Raw genomic sequence first — 23,448 nt, 5'->3', positions numbered from 1 at the left:
GAGGGTTAATTGGATCAGAAGATAACATTTACAATGTCAGTTTTCACAGTTAGAAGTTGTCAAAAAGAAAGTTTATGCCAAATAAGTTATAGGCTTATAAAGGCATGTGGTGTTTTTTTTCAGAAAAGTGAAATTGTGCAGAGGTAGTGGAGTGTTGGCAAACCTATTTCTCTGTATGCTCACTTGCTAATTGTACCATAAAGTAGTGCAGTGTTTTAACCCATACCTCTCCTTACTGAAGTGTTTTCAGTGCCTGCTGAAAAACTGGGCAAGTGCATACATAGCCACGTAACACAGACCTCTTGAGAATTGTGTGTAAATTGTGATCTGAACTAGATGATATACACATATCATTTTGTTACATCCTGTGTTAAGTTTTTGGGTAACTAAATATTGAGCAGCATGGGCACATTACTGGATGCAAAACATGCAGATTGCTAAAGGAAACAGTTGAGTCAGTATCTGTGGCCTATCTATAATTGGTAATGGGTACCAAAACAGAACTGCACTCTGTACAAGCCTTGTGCAGGAAAACTTTACACAAGCAATCCTATAGGAGGCATTAATCTTTTCATTCGACTCTATATTACCTAATTATTTCATGAAAACCAGTTAAAATTAATAATATTCAAAGTGGCTTTAAGTTGCAGAAGGTAGGGAATATTTAAATTAATTTAAATATTCGCTATCTTCCTTTTCAATGAACAATCTCTACCTGAAGATAATAGAATTCAGAGATCTTTATGCAAATTTTGAACAAAACCTCTTCTACAAATCAAGTCACTTGCTGTAAACTAAAATAAGATTATAAACAACCCATGAGATAGTTTACTCCATGTCATGGGTTGCATGTAGGTAGAGTGATGATACTGCAGTTTTGAATCACACTTCTGTATCATTGTGATGCAACTTCAGCTAAATTCCTTGCACTGAATTCAGGTGGATTCCCTCAGACAGGTGAGGAGGAAGGGAAAAATGAAAAAAAAGTAAAATAAGCCAGTAATTTTTTTTTTTTTACTGTCCTTATGGCAAATATATAACTTGGAGAGGGAAGGGGAATTCAATGCGTAGAATAACATAGCTTTTTTTTAAAAAAAGGACATTTGTACAAGGTTACATGGAACAAATTTGTCACTTTAAGCTTGCGAATGTCTGGTCACTTATTGCACAGTTTTTAAGGATCTGCAATAAAAACAACACCCAAGCTTCATCACATTTTTAAAATATTGACAACTAATGAATTAAAGTGTGATGATAGCAGAGAGAGAGCATGTTTTGTCAAGTTACCATATATGTACATATACCAGATATCATCTGATCAGCAGGAGACCTTCAACCCTAAGATAATCATAAGTAAACAAGTTTTACATGTCAAAAGTGGTTTTGGGTGCTCTTACTTTTTGGGAGAGAATTGCACTTAAAGTTTATTGGATTTTTCCAAATGATTAAAAGGCAAGGGAAAGTGATTAAAAACCTGTTATAGTCAAAAATGTTCATAGAATGAGTCTATTATGACAATTAAATCTTACCCCATCCTCTTTGACTTTTTTGGCATCATCTAACTTTTTCTTCTTACTCTCAGGCATTAAATCATCAAGCCAGCTTAGCTCACGCTTCAGAAAGCAAAGGTCCATCAATTTTCTAACAAAAACTAGAGCTAATACCTGCAATATATCATCAGAGATCACATTAAGAAATATTAAGACAACACACTACTTGAAAAAAACATTCTCTTAATAATAACTGTATATTTCTACTAAAAATATACAAAATTATTAGCTTTAATTTAGCAAGTTTTATTTACAGTGCAGTCTTTTGCAGTAATTTCCCCCAATGCATTTTATTGCATGAAGACATATCTAAAATTTTCAGATCAAAATTAATGTATATCACTTTAGTTTGTTGCTAATATTTTCTGTCATATAGGCAGAATAGATTTTCCGACATTCCGAATCAGATTACCTTGGAAGTCCAAGCATTTATAAGAATGCCCTAAGTATTAAGCATACAAATTTCTCTTCAATAAAATTAATCAAACTAAAGTAACCAGATAGGAAGAACTCTCCAAATAGTCTCCAGGCCTGATCATCTTGAGCTGCTTCATTATGACCTTCCTTTCAGAAGGTCAGAAATAGGGATGATTGCTGAATGTGCAGTGTTCAATTTGCTTCTGTATATATCAAGATCTAGACAGCATTCAGGCAAAGGCTGATGAGTGTCAAGTAAAATTTGTGCCACAAAAGTGCCAGATAGTAACAGTCACCAACAAGTCTAACCATCTACACATGACATTTTAAGGCATTATAATCACAGTGTCCCCCACCATCAGCATCCTGGTTAGCATTGGCCAAAATCTCAGCTGGACTGGACACACAAATATGATGAATACAGATCAGGTCAGAAGGTGGGCATTGTGTGGTAAGTGACTCACCTCCTGACACACTAAAGCACTTCCAACCTTCTATAAGGTGCAAAACAGGTATGCAATGGAATCCTGTTCATCTGTCCAGATGAATACAGTTCCAACAACTCAAAAAGCTCGTCAACACTCAAGACAAAGTAGGTCCTTTGATTGTCACTCCATTAATTTGCCAAAACATTTATTGGCTTCATCACTAGCAGTGGCAGTCCTGCAGTTATTTGCCTAGTCTACTCCAACAGAACCTCCCACACCCAAGACCTACCAACTAGGACAAGGGGTGCAATTATGTGGAAACAGCACCTGAAGGATTCCTCAGAAATTAGGAAACATCCTGCAGCAGTTCAAGGCAGCAACACATCACATTTATTTATAATGAATGCCAGCAATGCCCAGATCCCAAAAACTGAAAAATAAAGATGGAAGACAACCCAGTGATCTAAGAATCTAGACGTTATTGGAATTGGAAATGGAATACATTGTAAGGCCTTCACATTTTAAAGCAAACATGAAAATCAAAGTATAGTATGCTGGATTTTTGGAATAAATAATCATTGCGGCAAAGCACCAATTATGCGCAAAAGGCATCAAACAAATGTTCTTTCCTGCTCCCAAATTCAAAATGAGAAGTACGGAGTCTGTTAACAATGATGCCAAGTTAAAAGGACAAATCTTCTTCAAATTGACACTGTCCAGCTCTTAAATTGTGCTGTGTGCCAAATTAGCTTCTTCAGAGTAGGAATGCAGCATCTAATTAAAAAAAAAATTAAGCACCACATGCCCACTGTCTGAATTGAAGAGATATCTTAATTGAAAACTGAACAATTATCAAAAATCAACTTGTAGGTAATAAAAGATGTATCAAAGTAGCAAAATGTACAAATGTCCATAAGTAAATGAATTTGTAAAATAACAGAAAAATAATTTTAAAATGTTTTTAAGTATACAAAAGTAGCAACATGGCTAATATGATCATTATGCACTCCACTCTGTTAATAACAACTGCTGTCATCTTTGCAAGAGACATTGAACAGGAGTCTGAGTGCTGTTGCCCTACAATAGGCATTTCGGAGGGGGACGGGTGCAGATTAGCAAGGATGCAGAAGACAGCAGAGTTGATGGATAGAATCCGGCTGGTCAGTAGAGAAATTATACAAGAACAGATATGAATAATTGCAAGACTGTGATGACAATGTTTAAATAGTAGCATGTGACTATGCTGTTAAGTCTTTTTAAAATAAAAGTATTCCAGCATCTCACGTGATAACAGAACAATTTATGAAGCAACATTTCTTTGCAAATCAGAAAGCATTCATTAAAGATATACACCTCAACAAAATTATGAGTGGCCTAGGGGAGCAATCACAAGGCGAGATATTGGGTATAGGTGAGCAGTAGGTAATAGTGATGACCAGCAAAGGGAAGCCAGGTGCTTCAAGATCTAGGATGTCAGCTGGACTTGCTACTTTGATTCGAAGTTCAAAACTGATGGGATACTTAGCATCAGTGTGTACACACATCTAATGCTCATTGCACTTTCTGGCTGAGTATCAAATACGGACAGTTCTCTGACTGTAGTTGTCTGCCAACTACTAAGGAGGTCACACAGACACAAATTTTAGTCTATTAATAGCAATCAATAACATTATTGGTACCAAGTTGGATGTGTGTACACTTGGATCCCAATTAGAACAAGCACAAGCAAAGAAACAGACAGTTTATTGCAATGCTTGGTCTGATTAGTAGCACAACAGAGGACTAAGTTTCCAGTTGCAACATGTAGATGATTGCGCACAAAAAGGGCTAGTCCAAAATTATTCCAATTGCACTGCGGTACAAAGTGTATCTTTTAAAAGATGCAAACTACAAATATAGGACATAAGCACAAAGCCCTCTGAATCATAGGTAGATTGGAATAATGGCTACTGGAATCTTAAGCTTGCAAGGGTTATGAACTACCAATTAGAGAATCTCATGGGAGAAGTTTAAAAGCTACTTCAAGATAGATCATAATCTTTGAGCAGAAAGAAAAGCTTTTTGATCATTTACTGCATTCACTATTACACAACTGGGAAAAAAGCCTCAAGTCTTTTAATACATCCATTAGAAATTCAAAACATATGTGCTAGGAGTTGCACTAGGTGCAACAAGATAATAGTTAAAGAATCTATTCTACAAGACCAAATTTTATAAAAGGAAATGTGTGGTGCCATTTCCTGAACAAGTTATCATAGTTTATGACAGTAGACATTCTTCCTACACAGGATGCTTTTGCACTAATGATCCCTCCATTTTGTGACCACATATGACTTCTTACTGGTGCTCACATTGTGTATCAAGCAACTGCACTTCATGATGTGTGCCATGTCACACAAAATGATTAAAGCAATGTTCACACTAGACTGGATAAATCTGTAACCGAAGCTTTTTCTCTTCATTTTGACCCTCCTCCACAATGAAATGGTGTTTTTCTCCACTGAAAACTGAGTTTTTCTAAAATGCCCTCCAGAGTGTGTAAATTTGAAAACACCACTTGGGCAACAGTAGTGTGGATGGGGTAACCGGAGATTTCTAGAAATGCTGTCATGACATGCCGGAATAGATGGCAGCATTTCATTGTTTTCTTGAACACAAACCCCCACACAACCTAACAATTTCAGAACAGACAGCAACGAGACTGAAGCCAGAAGAGTTAAAAATGTGCTCAAATACTTTGACCCATAACTTACTGAATAAATAAGTATACTCACTTTGCCCTGTTTTCTGTCCTTGCTCGTATGAAGGTGGTTTACCTATTTATGCAAGTACTTCTCTGACAATAGATGTGTAACAGCCTACTGTAACATTGTATGGAAATACAAGATAACACTGATGCAGACATGTTTTATACATTTAACAAGGTGCTTTATTAATGCAACAGAGTTAGTCAGTTTTTCAATGTTCGTCATCAGCCGGGTCATACCGTCCATGAACTCCCTGTCGTTTGCCTCCATATGCTCGAGTATTTGCTTTTTTTTTTTTAGTTTTAAGTCCTCCTGCGCGAGAGCAAACAGCTGTCCGTCGTTTGGCAATTTCGGTTAAAGTTTTTCTAGTCTGTAACTGGATAAACACACGCCAAGCCTTTCACAGTGAGATTCGACACCAAACATGTCGCTTGTTTTCTGTAGATGTGTCCTGCGCATGCCCAGTAGGAGGAGATTCGCCCAAATACCCGTTTTAATGTGGACAGAGGTATTTTCAAAAATGCTTGGTGTGGACGTCTATTGTTTTTATGCGAAACTGGCATTTTCAAAATTATTCAGTCTAGTGTGGACGTAGCCTAAATCTGAAAACCAAGGTACATCGTAGCAACCCAGACTGACAATTCAAAATATCTGATGTGCATTGTGAATTTTCTCTCCAGAATTATACCCAAAATGGTTTTAATCTGCTGAGTAAGACAACATAGCACTGTTGGGCCATAACTGCAAAATTGACAGCATGGGAGCTACAAGTGGTCTCCTGGAAAGTTTAAGGCACTCACTTGGTAAAAGTATAAATTTGCATACAAGTGCAGAAATGACAACCTGTAAACTTTATGATGACCCGCTACACCAGAAAGTCAAAATTTCACTTGCCTTAACTAATGCTGCTGAAATCTAGTGTTTGCACAGTGAAATGGACCTTCCACCATTTATTTTTGTATGGCAAAACTAGCTGACAGAGTTGCTGTTAGTACAGATGCAGGCTGGGACTGATGCAGGTTGGCAGTATAATACAAATATTGGCCTGTATATCTACACAATATCAACATGGCAAATACGTTAAACAGGGTAGGGCATACACAATGTATGGCAGGGATCTGGAGAGCATTGTAGAATACAAACCTAGGAGCACCAGCACATAGTTCTCTGAAAGTGGCAACACGGAGACAAGGGTGATAAAGGTGGTGTCTGGCACACTTGTCTTTAATAGTCTGGGCACTGAGAGCACAAGAATTGAGATGTCATATCATGACTGTACAAGACACTGAGCATTGCGTGCAGTTCTGATCCACTAGCAATGGGGAAAATGTCATTAAGCTAGAGAGGGTGCGGAAGAGATTCATAAGAATGTTACCAGGAATGGAGGGCTTGAGTTATAAGCAGAGACTGCACAGGCTGTGACTGCTTTCCCTGCAACGTAGGAGGTTGAGAGTGACCTTATAAAAGGTATAAGGAATCATGGGAGTGGGGGTGGGGGGTGGGTGAGGGGACAGACAAGGTGAATGGTCACAATCTTTCTCTCTTCTTTCTACCTCCCCCCAAGGGTAGAAGTGTCTAAGACTAGAGTGCATCAATTTAAGTAGGGGGGTAAAATTTAAAAGTAGACCCAAGGGCATGTTTCTCCCCACCAAACAGAGGGCAGTGGGCATGTAGAATGAGTTGAGAAGGAAGTGGCAGGGGGGATATAATTACAACATTTAAAAGATATTTACACAGGTACTTGGGTAGGAAAGGTTTTCAGTGAAATGGGCCAAATGCAAGCAAATAGGACTAGCTCAGGTAGGAAATTTGATCAACATGATGAACTGGGCTGAAGGGCCTGCTTCTGTGCTGTAGAACTAGTAATTCTATGAATCAAGGTCTCAATAAGAACAATTACATTGAGCCCTGGTCCACCCTGTCTTCATCCAGAGATACCAAGGAAGCTCATGATTACATAATCCACCTTCCATTTGGACACAGGCAGTGGGTTGCCTCAAACCCTCAACAACAGTAGATGTTCTCTGCTACTCCTGTTTGCATCCTGATTTTTGATAATCTATCACACGTGCCATAAAATATTGAAAAACCTCTTCCCCCATTGTGATTATTCTCCAGTTTTCAAATTGACTCTTTATTGTAGATCTAAGAAAGAATCTATTTGCCTTTCATGATCTTAGGGCATCTCAAAGTGCAAAACTATACTTGAAGCATAGTCAATGTTACAATGCAAAAAAAAAAGCTGCCAATTTGCGCAGAGCAACCTTGCACAAATGATTAACACTGATTTGTGTCTTCTTAATCCTCCCCAAAGTGATGTCATTTGCAGAATAAACATTGACCAGAAAAACAGGGACAACTCCCCTGCTCCTCTTTAAAATAGTGCTGCAAGGTCATTCATTTTTACCAGACAAGGTTTTGGTTAAACATCTGATCCAAAGGAAAAATACACCTGCAATACTGGAGTATTCTCTCAATATTGCATTGGTTTGTCAGTCTACATTTTTGTGCTTTTAAGTATTTTGTACAACAAATTCAAAAGGGCTCAGAGCTGGCTCTTCAAGCTTTTAGATAACTAAGGTACGTTAACAACAATCATAAATATTTGCCACAACAGCTTTCACAAAGGAGGAATTTCTGGAAGCTCACCAGAAAAATAAAGTAAAATTGACTCCACATTACTGCTTGTTTTATTTGGATAATATGCTATACAAATTGAGGAAAAAAAACAACTTTAAATTCACTACAGCATGGAGTGGGAGGATGCAGACAGGCAAGTTATTGAATCAGCACCTTCAGAAAACCAGCCTTTTGATCTTGTTCTAGCCAGTTCTGAAGCAAGGTAATATAATGCCTGGCCAGTTTTCTCTTATTTCAGATTTCTCATTGCAGTGTTCTGAATCTTGCAGTTCCAGTATTTTTGTTTCTCTATATTGTGCTCTCTTTCATCTTCCACTATTTACACCTCCTCCTGACAGGTTACCTGCAATTAATAATCCTTTACTACTGCCTCTTGGCCATCACCATCCATATCATTTAATCTTTTGGTTATCACTCTTTCCAAATCTTTCCTCGCTCTGCAATGTAGTAACTTTTCCTAGTTCAGATTATAAGTCATCAACCCAAAACATTCCGTTCCTCTTGCTACAGATGCTGCCTGAAGTGCTGAGCATTTCCATAATTTTCTGCCTTTCTTAAGGGAAAGTGCAAATTTGTGTCCAGCTCAAATGTCACAAAAATTTGGCAAAGACAGAACAACCAAAATGCAGACAATAAGCTTAGGAAGCTCATTTTTGTATGCTGACCAAAAGGAAGTTACAAAACTTCAGGATGGGCCAGTCAGCATTTAGAAGAGAATAGTGCAAATCCAAGAAAGACCTAAATGAAGAGGAAAAGAAACTTAATTTTATTAGTATCCAAAACATTAAAAAGTCAGTTTTTTACCATCATGGGAAAGACAATAGCAGCAGGTGAGGCTTTGATGACCCATAGTAGGATTAGACAGGTGAGCTGTATGAGTGTAAAAAGGTGAACTTTGCGCAGAGGTACATGACGTAGGTAGATAAAGTCCGGCTGGTGTTTGGCTGGCATCGCAAATAGTTGCAGACGATCAAAGAACTGAAAGAAAGCAAGATTTAGTACAATTAAAAGGGTGTTCATTTTGATCAGAATCACCTGTGAAAAGTATACAAGATCAGTTGTAATGAATACTGTATGAACTTTCATTACTATTTCAGACCTCTGAAGGTTTCAAATTTTAATGTAACATTAAGGAATTAAAAAAAATCTTCACATACACACTTATCAAATTCTTGCACATATTGACAGTTTGCATGCTGAGGATGACATTATATGTTTATAAAGAAAATAAAATGCTTGAAATATTTAGGTTTCAATATTCTTTCACAAACACAATTCAGAGAGGCATTTCTCGTACAGGTTTCTGCATATGAATACATTTTACTGCCCTTATTACCTAGTCTAAGGATGCTTCCTACTTTGAATTATGACAATTGTTACGAAACCCCGTAACCAGGTAACTTACCAGCAAAGATAGCGGGATCAGCTGAGTTGGATGCTACTATTTTCAAACGTTTTATTCAAAAAGGGGCACAAGCGTATGGTTAATACAAAACATTCAGATCATATACATCGTCAAAACTCAATCTAAAACACCGGTGTAATAATAATCAATCAGAAATAAGCTCTATAGTTGTCTAGGGGTAATACTGAGTCCAATTGAAATATAAAGAGTCACTCAGAAGTTTGCAGGCTTTTCCCTTTTGGGAACCGCTGGGGTTTTCACGTTGTAGAGAGAGAGAGATGGTTTAGAAAGGATAAACACTTGCCCGTTGTCTTTGCAGAGCAAATCCTTGGAATCAGGGGAGCCGGCTTCCCCGTTGTTGGTTAAAAGCAGTCTTCCGTTGGTTCTAGCCACAGATTCAAAACTTGGAATCTAACGCACGTGGCTTCCTTCAAAATGGCTTCCCGCTCCCACGGGAATCAGTATCGTGCTTCCTTGGTGTCTCCTTGGTGCGTCTGAGGGTTCCCCCCCTCAGACCCTCCTTTATACTTCTTCACGGGATCGCAGGTGTCAATCAGGTTGCAGGTAATGCGATCTCTCTCTCAACCAGCCCACTTTGCCTGAGGGCTTTTCACGTGGTCTCCATGAGACAATAGTCAATGTCGCCTTTATTCTGCTTCTTGGGAGAACGTGGTCTTCCGCACGTCTCTCTCTCTCTCTCCCATTTTCCTGTGTCTATTCAGCACGTCTCTTTCTCTCTTGGGTCAGTTGACCCCCCCTCGACTAGGGCTCTTGCGATTCTCACAAAGGAGGGGGCCGAGGGCATAACACAATACACTGTAAAATGACACATACTTAACATTGAAAAGACTAGATGGAGTGGCCGTGGAGAGGATATATCCAACAGTGGGAGAGTCTAGGATCAAAGAGCACAGACTCAAAAAGGAGGATGCTCCTTAAGGACAGAAATGAGGAGGAATTTCTTCAGTCAGAGGGTGCTGCTTCTGTGGATTTCATTGCCACAGATGGCTGTGGGTGCCACGTCATTCAGTATATTTAAAGTGGAGATTAATAGGTTCTTGATTAGCAATGGTGTCAAAGCTCATGGGGAGAAGGCAGGAGAATGGGGTTGGGAGGCATAATATATCAGCCATTATCAAATGTGGAAGTAGACACAATGGGCCAAATGGCGCAATTCTGCTCCTATGTCTTATGGTCTTACAGTCTTACTTTCAGCTATCCAGCTATCAGACTCCTCAATACCCGAAGCTTGGACTGACACCTTGCCCTATTGTCCTGTTTATTATTTATTGTAATGCCTGCACTGTTTTTGTGCACTTTATGCAGTCCTGTGTAGGTCTGTAGTCTAGTGTAGCTTTCTCTGTGTTTTTTTTACATAGTTCAGTCTAGTTTTTGTACTGTGTCATGTAACACCATGGTCCTGAACAAACATTGTCTCATTTTTACTATGTACTGTACCAGCAGTTATGGTGGAAATGACAATAAAAGTGACTTGACTTGACTTGAAAGTGACTTGACAAGTACAAAAATTTAGTACCGTAAATTCCGGTGCATAAGCCAAGAATGTGGCCCTAAATTTTGGTCCTAAAATTAGGGGGTCGGCTTATACAGAGGGTGCCAACGTTGGAAAAACAAATACACGGAAGACAGGTCGTATTTATTGGCTGTTTTTGAGTCAAATTCGTTCCACTGTCGTCGCATGAATTCTTTGAATGATTTGTTTAAACTCACATCTAGTGGCTGGAGCACGGTGATCAAACCACGAGGGATGACTGTAATGTCCATATTTTCAGCTTTCAATGCTGCTTTTGCCTCACCTGACAAGAGCGCTTTGAACACATTCCAGACAAGTAGCGACTTTTCCTTCCCGAAATCTTCAGGACGTCGACACCACACCTCTTTAACCCACTTCAAGCAATCGGCTTCATCGATCCAGCAGTGTTCTTGAATGTAACCAACAACACCCCATGGGAATTTTCTGAGCAATTATTGTTTTTTGTCTCAACACAAGATCACGTCTATTCATAAATCGGGTGCACCAACTTCGCATAGCTTCGAAATTTTCGCTGACCTCTCGGTGTTTTTCGGCCCATTTCAACCCTTGAACTCGAATCATTTCTCTGGTAACAATGTATCCAGACGATCGCTGGTGATTCACCCACTCTAAAACTTTCTTTCAGTTCTGGCCACTGGCATGTATTCCCACGGTTTGCACATTTCGTCTTTGGCATTTCCCTCAGTGTGTCCTCTGCCTTTCTCCACTCTCTCACTTGTTTCTTGTTTACACTAAACTTCTTCGCAGCTGCAGAATTATTCGTTCCTTTAGCAAAATCAACAACCTTCAGCTTGAAGCCAGCATCATATCGCATTCGTTTTAATCTTTTGTACATGGCGGTTGCAAACACAATACTGCGTAGATGTACTGATCCTGCCACCCCGTGTGTTTTAATGAGATTACGATGGGCGCTAAATGGTTTCGTGGGGGTTATATTTCAGAGGATTCTTTACCATTAGGAACCTAATCCAAAACTTTCCTTCCTGATTTATTTATTAAGAATTCACTTATAACTCTCTACAATGTGTAGGCCTGTTTACTTAGTAGGTACTGGTTCACAAAATTTCCCGGTTCCGGATCTGGCAAAGCTGAGTACCAGCGTGTGAGATCGTGATCTTTTCTCCTTAAATCAAAAACCTCTACAAAAGGGGTCAGCTTATACTCCGGAATATGAGGTATAATGAGGGAAAGAAAAATTGTTTCATTTGCTTTTGATTGGAATAACAAGTAATAGGCTAAGGGAAATGGTAATCTGACAAAAACTATTTATGATTGTTAATCAGAATACTTACAAACACTTCAATTATTAATATATGCTATCTTGTATTGAATATGGAAAGGGCTAAGCTATGCAATAGCCACAGTAAGACCACTGTATCACAGATGGAATAACCATCTAGCTCATCTTATTAAATGTACCATCTCACACTTTATTATCAAGATGTCATGCCACAGAAGTCTGTGCAAACTGAGCTGTAAGGGCTAAACCATAATAAAAAGTTAACAGAGTGGCTAAGTAAGAAACATTCAGGAAGAGGAAGTGGGGAATATATGCATATGCATTACAGTATGAAAGAATATGGCCAATGGTAGATAAAGATAAGTTTAAAAGCAAAAACAAAATGGTAACAAATAATTAAAGCATTAAAAGTAAAATAAATTGAACACCTACATTTCCCCCCCAAGGGGTGGAAATCCCATTCAAATGATTATAGCAGATGGACTGACATCAGATGCATTGTTATCAGACTTTGTGGTCATTTTGTACTTACAATGCAACTGCCAGATATCAGTCAGCTCTATTTGGTCCATTAATACATATAATCATGATATTATGAGCTACTAATTAAATAGTTCCAAAGGAAATTGTGATCTCAGCTTCAATACAATAACCTACTTACAATGTATTGATGACACACCAAATCATTCATTCCCTCTACAATGAAATACTGCAAGAATTTTCACTAAGTACATTAAACTATTTGCTGATTTGGTTGCTTAACTTATTTAGCAAAATCAGCTGAAATATTTCTATACAAATGAAAAGATCAATTTGCCAATAAATGTGATTGCATTGTGCTATCTCTATTACTGCTACACAAAGGAGAATCAACATTCCTTGAAGTGGAATATGAATTCTGAATCAAAGTTCAACACTGGTAATTTCAACAGAAACCTTCCAATCACAATTATGCTTAATGAATGAGCACTTTGTATACACATATACATAACAGTGTAATTTGTGGTGCAACACTGGTAAAAGCTTGTAAAAGGCTGGTAAAAAATTGGGTCATGTTCAAAAATGTGTCTATTGGTGGTCACCAGAACTCACTTAAGTTTTCATAACCTACTTGACCTGCGTGATTGAGGCACCTGCTCCAAGCAGGTCCTGACCCCATAAAGCCCCATTAATCCAGTATCCACCTTCCTCTTTACTGCTGATTCCAAGCCTTTGGCTCACTTGCTGCATCAATCTGACCCAAGCCCTCAAATTTTCCTTCCCATCTGCAACCCCTCTTGTGCCCACAGCCCCAAAGTTACCAATGTTCATTTTAGTTCTCTGCCCTTTCCTCAGCCATGAAGAAAATCCTTGGCTTGTGCTTATACTCTATAGTAGAGCTACTCAATTTTAACACAGTAGGCCCACAAACAAAGCAGTTGCTCATTCACCTCAGAACAATTATTAAAACATATAAAAAACGCCAATAAATTTTTTGGCAGATGCATGATTATTCTCTCCAATTATATTCATCACCATTTTCACATAAAATAGCTATGGAATAAGGTCCACTTTGCAAACATAATTCTCACCTGAATTCCTTTCAGCGATGAAACCCCCATGTAAAGAAAGACTCCATAAAGCACAGGCATTGGAATGAACTGAAAATACAAAGTGATTGGAAATATCACAATGGAACCTTCAAATGACTACTGTTCTGTTTAAGTCATTCTGATTTAATGCATCTCTCCCCTCTTCACCACTTCAAACGCTGGAGTGAAGAGCTAGGCTTACTATTAACCCTACATGGTTACAAAATAGGCCTGCCATATGCTTTCTACACAGGATCTTACTTAGCTCATTTCTGCAAAAAACAAAGGAATTATTTGAATATAATTTGAATTCCAGGTTAAACAATAATGAACATCTTGTTTATTAAAAAAAGTTTCTGGTGCTTTCCTGGCATATATGATGAATAAACTCTTCTTGGGCTTCCAGCCGGGTACAGGTATCAATATTAACCAATGTTTTGATGACAAACTCTGCCATCTTCTTCAGGCATCATCCCTGAAGAAGATGACAGAGTTTGTTGTCGAATCATCGGCTGTAATCGACACCTGTACCCAGGATGGAAGCCTGAGAAGAGTTTACTCATCCAGTTTATTAGTTCACAAGATCATAAATGTTGATAGGATCAACCTGGCTAAGCATTTTTTTTTAAACTGATGAAATCACGATGAACTTTTGCTGCAAGTCATCTTTTACAGCATCTGTGTTTTGTTTCAAGATTGTCACATTTTATCTTTTAAACAAAAATCACTTGTTATTTTCTTAATCAAAGATCAAGCAATAAACTGGCTATCACATAACCTAATGATTTTAGTTGTAAGTGACAGGGAAAAAAATGACATAATAAAAGATGAGTGACAAATGGAAATCCATTAAACTATGATTTTCATTTTATCAACTAGCAGACCCCTGGATTGATTCACAAATTATATAGATTTATTCTGAGGTTCATGTAATTCTATTAAATTTATGATAGGCTCAATCAAATTAAAAAAAATACAATTAGTTAAAGTAGAAACTTGCCATCGTAATTCAATTCATTGAACCTGAGGAATTGGTTAGGTCAAAGATCCTCATGTACCAGCGTAGTCACATGCACCTAGCTCAACTGAGCCTCTTCCATACCTGTCAATTATTTAGAGCTTTGAGCTCAATTTATGACTGTATGGGTGGAAATATGCTGTGTGCAACTTATGGTAATATTAAGAACAATGCATGAAATGGGTCAGGCTTGCTAAGGTATATTGTGCTTGGAAATACTTGGTCAAATTGTGTGATCAATATGATCTTTGCCTGGAAATGATTGCTGAAGTAGACCACTCTGGTTAAAACCTAATATTGCATGGCTAGCACTCCAAGGTCTCTAGTCAGTACAAAAGTCACCTGGCCCTGTCTCCTGACGATAGCAGTTTTGCTTTTAATAGCATATGCCAGTACAGCTGAGCATAAAAGTACCAGGACAGCAGTGGAAAACAGCATTAGTCTTGCATTGAGATTTCACTGCCTGCTTCTGACTGAAGCACCCAATGCGGCATTCCAAGGAGATTTGTAGACTTTGTTGCCACATGTTGCAAAAACATACAAATTGGAGACATTCCCAGAGAAAGAGCAGCAAGAAAATCTAGAGATTAAAGACCTCGAGGCAGAATCAGAAGAGTGGAATAAGCAAGGTGGCCAGGAAAACATTGGTTTCCAGAGGGTTTTCCTTGTCCAAAATCCACAGTCTCCTCTTAGAGCCAAGAGAAAGATTGTATAGGCTATAATGGATTCCCAGATTCAGAGATTTGTCTCTGCAACATCAGAAGTCCCCAAAGCAAGTTAGGTGACTCTCAGTTACCTCCAACTATTACATTGATTTTGTACATCCATAACCAGCTGGGAGAGCCCCAATGACAAAATTTCCTCACATCTTGCTCTGCAAATCCATCTACACTGCTTATAAACAATGAATCCCTGATCCAATTACTAATATTATTTGCTCCATTACATCTTTCCCTGATGATGGTTATCTTGCTCAAAGAACTCAAAGCTCTATATTAAATATTCTGTTTTGCAATGTTCTCTACTCTGTAAATTCACAGATTATTCCAACCTGCCTTGAGGATATGAATTTTTTTCCCCACATTGCACCATCATGCTTTGATCATCATTCCCTTATTAGATTATGAAGACACTCCCTGTCTGACAGGTTTCCTGAGCCCCTGACATTCAGAACCTCTGTTTCAGCATGTGACTTTGAGTGAATGTGGGAGTTATTTCCCTCTTCTCTGTTAACTGTCTCCTTCATGATAGCATACTGCTCTGTGGTTGCCAAGCTGAGGAATGTACCTTAGAAGTGCTGTCTGCTTTCTGATTGCCTCACAACAGTGTTGGGAACTGCACTGAATTGAGTTCCTTTCACAAATCATACAAACTCCATTACAGCATTCAATTCTGGGTGTAAACCGCACTAAAATTTTTGTACTCTAGACTTGGGCCACATTTGCAATTAGCATGCTAAATGAGTACAATACAATGTCTAGGCAAAGATTCCAAACTCTAAGTAACCCAATTTTACAGACATCAAAATAATTTTAAATAGTCCTATAAAGCCCCCAAACAACAAAATGTTATTTGAATTGGTTCAAACTCCATCCTGAGACACGAGCACAAATACTGATGAGATGGGATGAATTAGTGGCTCGAAAGTGATCAAACACAATATGCTAGTACTGTATTTTCAGCTTGAAGGGGCCATTCTTGAGTCAGAAACTGAAACTTGAACTTTAATCAATTAAACATTTACAAAGAGCAAAATGGCCAGAAAGGTAGAATTGGAAAGATGTGCCAATAGATAAATGTTAAACATTTAATTAGCTTGCCACTTCTAAATTTATACATATTCCACAGTGAAATAAAGACTCCCCAGGAAAATTCAGACACCAACTAAAGAGGTCAAAGTTAATATTAATGAGTAGGCTTGATGCTAACAAATGAAAACAAGTTGCAAGCCCATTAAAATCATTGGGTGTATCATATTTACAGGGATATCAGCCAAGGACAGAAAATGGAACAAGAATAAACAAGTTTTTTTTCCAGATTGGGAGGCTGTTGCTATGAGGATTAAAAGAGAACTTTCAACTAATCACTACTGATAACACGACTTGGATGAAAATACAATGCAGGTTTACAAGTGATGAAGCTAGGTTGGAAAATGCTGCAAGAATAGAACCTGAAAAGGAATATTTGACAAGTGAGTGGGTAAGTTGACAGATAAGAATATATCACAAGAAAATATAGAGGCTTGAGAACAAACTACATATAGTAGTAAGGAAAGAAAAGCAAATAATTTGATGTTGAAGTACAACCTTGCCAATGTTGTACGGACATTTGGTAAGGCCATACCCGAGATAATGTCAATCACGGGTAAAGCCCTCCCCACCATTGAGCATATTTACAAGGAGCACTGTTGCAGGAAATCAGCATCCATCCACCATCCAGGTCATGCTCTCTTCTCACTGCTGCCATCAGGGAGGTACAGGAGCCTCAGAACTCACGCCACCAGCTTCAAGAACATTCATTACTCCTCAACCATCAGGCTCTTAAACCAAAGGTGATAACTTTACTGAACTGTTCCTACAACCTATGGACTCACTTTCAAGGACTAATCTCACATTCTTGATATTTATTGCATATTTATAATAACGTTATTTTTTGTATTTGCACAGTTTGTCTTTGGCACATTGGTTGTTTGTCCGTCTTGTTGTATGTGGTTCTACTTCAATAGGTATTCATTGATTCTATTGTGTTTCTTTGTATTTACTGTGAATGCCCACTGAAAAATGAATCTCAGGGTTATATATGGTGACAGCTATGTACTTTGATAATTAATTTACTTTAAACTTTGAATAATGTATGCACTTTTAGTTTACCTACATAAGGATTTATTTGCTTAGAGGCAGTGTAATATGGAATCAGGAGATTCATTCCTGTGAATGAGGGTCAAAGTCAATCATACAGCTCAGAAATAAGCCCATATGCCCACCATGTCCATACCAACTTTTGTACCTGTCCATACTAATCCCATTTACTTGTATTAGGTCCACATTCTTCTATGCCTTGGCTATTTAAGTGCTTGCCTGAATTCTACTTAAATGTAGAAATGGTATCTGATTCTCCACCTTGCCAAGCAGCAAATTCCTTCTCCTCAAATTCCTGTCAAAATTTCCTTCCTCTCACTTTAACACCTTGTCTTCTGGTTTTTGATGCCCCTAGTAGGAGGCAGCCATCGATCCCAGGGGATCTTGGGTTTGTACCTTTGGTGGAATGTGTCCTCTCCAGGGTGCAAGACTGGGTGGGAAGATTTGAAGAACCAGCTGTTGCTCATGCAGCGGGTCCCTACTCTCTACGTCACTGATGTAGTCCAAGGGAAGGGCAAGTGCCAATACAGCTTAGCACCAGTGTCGTCACAGAGGTTGCCAGAGTGAAGTTGTAAACAACATCAAACTGTCTTAGGGAACCCGGCTCCGGATTTCTTCCTTGGGGTTTACTCCCAAAGCCTTTCCCATGGGTGGGTATAGTCGCAGGGCAGCGGAGGTTTAAAATCAGAGTTTTCCTTCTCCTAGGCAGGCTGCCGAGCCCCACCCACCCCTACCATGAAAAAAAGATACTGTCTACTCTTATCTATGCTTCTTATAATTTTATATAGCTCTATCAAGTCACCCAGCAGCCTCCTTCATTCCAGGGAAAACAAACCCAGCCTATCCAGTCTCTCTCAATACAAAATCCTCCAATTCAGGCAACACCTGGTGAATATCCTCTGCATTTCTCCATAATCACATCCTTTGTTAGTGTGGCAACCAGGATTACATACAATGCTGTGTGGTCTAACCATTGCTTTGTACAATTTATACTATGCCCCAACCCATGAACGCCAACTATGAATACCATATGCATACTTCATCTCTTTATCTATGTGTGTCATCACTTGCACAAATCTATGGACTTGAACCCCCAAGGTCCCTCTGTTCATCATCATTCCTTAGCACCCGACCATTTATTGCACATCTCATACCCTCAATTTGTTATCCCAGAATACATCACCTCACACTTTTTAGGATTAAATTCTGCCTGCCAGTGCTTCATCTAAATAATTCAATCCATAGGTCAAGCAAGGTTTGATTTAACTGCACTGCAGCTTCAAAGATAGATAGATAGATAGATAGATAGATACTTTATTCATCCCCATGGGGAAATTCAACTTTTTTTCCAATGTCCCATACACTTGTTGTAGCAAAACTAATTACATACAATACTTAACTCAGTAAAAAATATGATATGCATCTAAATCACTATCTCAAAAAGCATTAATAATAGCTTTTAAAAAGTTCTTAAGTCCTGGCGGTTGAATTGTAAAGCCTAATGGCATTGGGGAGTATTGACCTCTTCATCCTGTCTGAGGAGCATTGCATCGAATGAGGGGTAATATCATTGAAACGAAGATTTTTGAGAGAGATTGAAGGCAGAGATGGTGACAGATTCTCCATCTTCAAGAGTCTAAAACAAGAGGACTCATTTAGGACAGATCAGACAAAATTACTTACTCAAAGGGTTGCACATCTTTAGATATTATTTTCTTGAAATCTGCAAGATCTCATGCACTGACCAAGGTTCTCCCAGGAAGTAGGGTCTATATTTAAATATGTTGATGACACCATGTAGTTTTCCATTTTTAATTTAATCTGGCACCAGGATGGCATAGTGGCATAGCCTCACACTTCAAGCAATAGGTTCAATCCTGGCCATCTACAGCTGTCTGTGTGGGCTTGCACATGCTTCCTGTGGATGGAAGTTAAGTCAGAAATCTACACAGATGCTAAAGTTAATAGATTTTGCAACTCAAATTCCCTGCCTGTAGCCTAGTGCTGAAGATTTACCAGCCTGACAACCAGTCCTCCAGTCTGTGAGGCTGTGGGCAGAAGACTTTGACCAATCAAATGTGACAGTGGAAAAGTGCATATGGAACCGGAGGAGATAGCAGACGTACTCGAGTACTTTGCTTCAGTATTCACTATGGAAAAGAATCTTGGTGATTGTAGGGATGACTTACAGCAGACTGAAAAGCTTGAGCATGTAGATATTAAGAAAGAAGATGTGCTGAAGCTTTTGGAAGCATCAAGTTGAATAAGTCACCGGAACCGTACAAGATATGCCCTAGGATACTGTGGGAGGCGAGGTAGGAGATTACTGAGTCTCTGGTGATGATCTTTGCATCATCAATGGGGACGGGTGAGGTTCTGGAGGATTGGAGGGTTGTGGATGTTGTTCCCTTATTCAAGAAAGGGAGTAGAGATAGCCCAGGAAATTATAGACCAGTGAGTCTTACTTTAGTGGTTGGTAAGTTGATGGAAAAGATCCTGAGAGACAGGATTTATGAACGTTTGGAGATGCATAATATGATTAGGAATAGTCAGCATGGCTTTGTCAAGGACAGGTCGTGCCTTTAAAGCCTGATTGAATTTTTTGAGGATGTGACTAAACACATTGATGAAGGTAGAGCTGTAGATGTAGTGTATATGGATTTCAGCAAGGCATTCGATAAGGTACCCCATATGCAAGGCTTATTGAGAAAGTAAGGAGGCATGGGATCCAAGGGGACATTGCCTTCTGTGGGCAAGCTAGTTCTGGATCCACAAAGCAAAGAGTGGTTGTAGACAGGTCATATTCTGCATGGAGGTCAATCACCAGTGGTGTGCCTCTGGGACCCCTACTCTTCATGATTTTTATTACTGACCTGGATGAGGAAGTGGAGGGATGGGTTAGTAAACTTGCTGATGACACAAAGGTTGCAGGTGTTGTGGATAGTGTGGAGGGCTGTCAGAGGTTACAGCGGGACATTGATAGGATGCAAAACTGGGCTGAGAAGTGGCAGATGGAGTTCAACCCAGATAAGTGTGAGGTGGTTCATTTAGGTAGGTCAAGTATGATGACAGAATATAGTATTAATGGTAAGACTCTTGGCAGTGTGGGGGATCAGAGGGATCTTGGGGTCCGAGTCCATAGTACGCTCAAATCAGCTGCACAGGTTGACTCTGTGGTTAAGAAAGCACACGGTGCATTGGCCTTCATCAATCGTGGGATTGAGTTTAAGAGCCAAGAGGTAATGTTGCAGCTACATAGGACCCTGGTCAGACTCCACTTGGAGAGTACTGTGCTCAGTTCTGGTCACCTCACTACAGGAAGGACGTGGAAACCATAGAAAGGGTGCAGAGGAGATTTACGAGGATGTTGCCTGGATTGGGGAGTATGCCTCAGTCCTGATGAAGGGTCTCGGCCCAAAACATCAACTGTACTTCTTCCTAGAGATGCTGCCTGGCCTGCTGCGTTCCACCAGCATTTTGTGTGTGTTGCTTGAATTTCCAGCGTCTACAGATTTCCTCATGTTTGCATTTTTAAATTCACTACCTGCACTATTACATTTTGAAAATGACTCTCAGAAATTAAGAGCTTTCTTCACTATGTTGCATATTTTCCCCTCAATCTGAGCTGCACTATTGAGATGTCTCTGAATAAAAAACAGTCAAGCGTTACTTGGAGGTACAAAGGAAAACTATCCAGAATTGCTGCTGTTCCTGCTTGTGGTTAATACTCAATTACAATGACAGAAACTTGAGACCAAATCAGTTAAGCACTGACTTTGTATAGGAATGACGTATAGCCCCAAAATTCTTAATGATATTCAACTGTTCCAACCAGGTATTTGCAGACAATGCATCTTAAGAGGATTTTTCATAGTTCATTGAAAAATCTATGGAAAACACATTAAGGTAAAAGAGAAATGTGAAAGCATTTAAGTTCACATTTTGGATGCACGCTGTATTAGTATTTTATTCCCATTACGTATTCTCAATACTTGCTTTGGCTATCAGTCCACACATGGTATCTGAAAACTATACAAATTACTATAACCTAAGTTATTTACAGGCTGCTTTGTTCCTGCTTGAAACTTGCAGGAGAGTTACTAATGGATGAAGATAATTAAATATTTGTGCTATGAATAGGTATCTACTTCAGCACTTTCCCCACAACTGCAATGATGTATTCCCATTTTACATCTACTTATGGCCCTCTGCATCATTCAGATAATTTTCTTCAATACATGCTGATTATTTGTTTTATTTTTTTCCTTTTATCAGGGTTAAGCCACATCTTCTATAATATGAATTCAATGGATCTAACATGTTGCCTCTTTCCCAATTTCCAGTTAATAATGATTTATTTTCTTGATTTAGAACAAGTACAAAATAGTGTTAACTGAATTCATCAGGGCCTCTATTTTTTGACTCCATAGAAAACAAATATAAAATACACTAAAGAGGCTTTTGCCTTTGCGTTCAAGCAAATGGATGTTGAGAATAATTTGGGTGCTATCACGTTATAAGACTGCAAACTACATATATACAATAGAAGGTCAAAATTAATAAGATCCAGCAATTAGAAAAGTTTTTATTTTAAATTCCTTTACAGGACATGGATATCAATAACAAAGAAATGCATTTACTTGGTCTTCCTTAATTACTTTCTTGGTCATTTCAATGATTTGCAGTCATGTTGTCTAGATCAGTTCGATATGGCAGATTTCCTGAAGGTTTTTATTGAGAATTAGGCTGTTCTGGGCCAAAGGAACTGATGCTAGATTTTTATTCTAGATACACTAATGAGACACTGCCTAGTAGGGCTTTGGCAAGGTAAGTGAGTAGGTGGACTTCATTCCCCCACCCCCACCACTTGCATTTTTTTTTGGAGGAATAGAGAGCTTTGTACTTAAGTACTTTGCTCTGGGTGTCAGATATGGGAATCTTCCAGTCTCCCAGATGGCCACATCTGCACCAGGTGCACTGAGATGCAGCTTCTGAGAGACCATGTTAGTGATATGGAGTTGTGGCTTGATGACCTACAGCTTATAAGGGAAAGTGAGCAGGAGATAGATAGGAGCTACAAGGAGTTAGTCACCCTGAGGCTGCAGAAGTTAGACAAGTGGGTGACTGTCAGGAAAGGGATGGGTGGAGCTCAGATAGTACAGAGCATCCCACTGGCCATCACCCTCAGTAATCGTTATCTCGTTTTGGATGCTGTTGGGGTGGGGAGGGGGGAATGACCTGACAGAGGAGAACCATGGCGATCGGGTCTCTGGCACTGAGCCTGGTTCCGTAGTGCAGAAGGGAAAGAGGAAGATGAAGAATGCGGTAGTCATAGGGGATTCCATAGTGAGAGGAATGGACAGGAGGTTCTGGTAGAGATACCCGCATGGTGTGTTGCCTCCCAGCTGCCAGGGTACGGGATGTCTCAGATTGGGTGCAGAGTATTCTGAAGGGAGAGGGTGAACTGCCAGAAGTCTTGGTACACGTTGGTACCAATGACATAGGTAGAAAAAGGGAGAAGGTCCTGAAGAGAGAATGCACAGAGTTGGGTAGGAAGCTGAAAAACAGGACCTCCAGGGTAGTAATCTCAGGATTGCTGCCTGTGCCATGTGCTAACGAACACAAGAATAGCATGATCAGGCATATTAATGCATGGCTGAGAGAATGGTGTAGGGGCCAGGGCTTCGAGTTCCTGGATCATTGAGGCCTCTTCTGGGGGAGGTACGACTTGTACAAAAAGGACGGGCTACACCTGAACCCAAAGGGGTCCAATATCCTAGCAGGCAGATTTAATAGACCTGTTCGGGAGGATTTAAACTAATTTGGCATCAGGGATGGGAACAGGAGTGATAGGGCTGAGAAAGGGGAAAATAGAAATAAATCAAAGATAGCGTGCAACAGAGATGATAGAAAGGACAGGCAGGAGATGAGGCATAATCACAGCCAGTGGGATAAGTTACAGGGCAATAGAGGCATGTTGCAGTTAAAACAGAAAGCAACAAATAGTGGACTGAAAGTG

The 23,448-nt window shown here is 39.3% G+C and overlaps 1 protein-coding gene across 5 annotated transcripts in view; it reads right to left on the bottom strand.

Annotated features, from left to right (window-relative positions):
• Nucleotides 1-23,448, bottom strand: part of LOC140741109 (electroneutral sodium bicarbonate exchanger 1-like) — a 205,331-nt gene that overhangs the window by 11,481 nt on the left and 170,402 nt on the right. For 4 of the 5 annotated variants that reach the window (XM_073070876.1, XM_073070871.1, XM_073070872.1 and 1 more), the window contains exons 20-22: nucleotides 13,554-13,622; nucleotides 8,587-8,760; nucleotides 1,530-1,664 (exon numbers count right to left, since the gene is read on the bottom strand). In XM_073070876.1, the coding sequence (XP_072926977.1) occupies nucleotides 1,530-1,664; nucleotides 8,587-8,760; nucleotides 13,554-13,622 (378 nt within the window). The remainder of the gene's footprint in view (nucleotides 1-1,529; nucleotides 1,665-8,586; nucleotides 8,761-13,553; nucleotides 13,623-23,448) is intronic. The other variant, XM_073070875.1, reaches the window with a different exon arrangement.

The sequence above is a fragment of the Hemitrygon akajei genome, chromosome 18, assembly GCF_048418815.1.
Source record: "Hemitrygon akajei chromosome 18, sHemAka1.3, whole genome shotgun sequence".
Lineage (NCBI taxonomy): Eukaryota > Metazoa > Chordata > Chondrichthyes > Myliobatiformes > Dasyatidae > Hemitrygon > Hemitrygon akajei.
The sequence above is the reverse complement of the archived record's forward strand: the minus strand, read 5'-3'. Positions and strand labels throughout refer to the sequence as shown.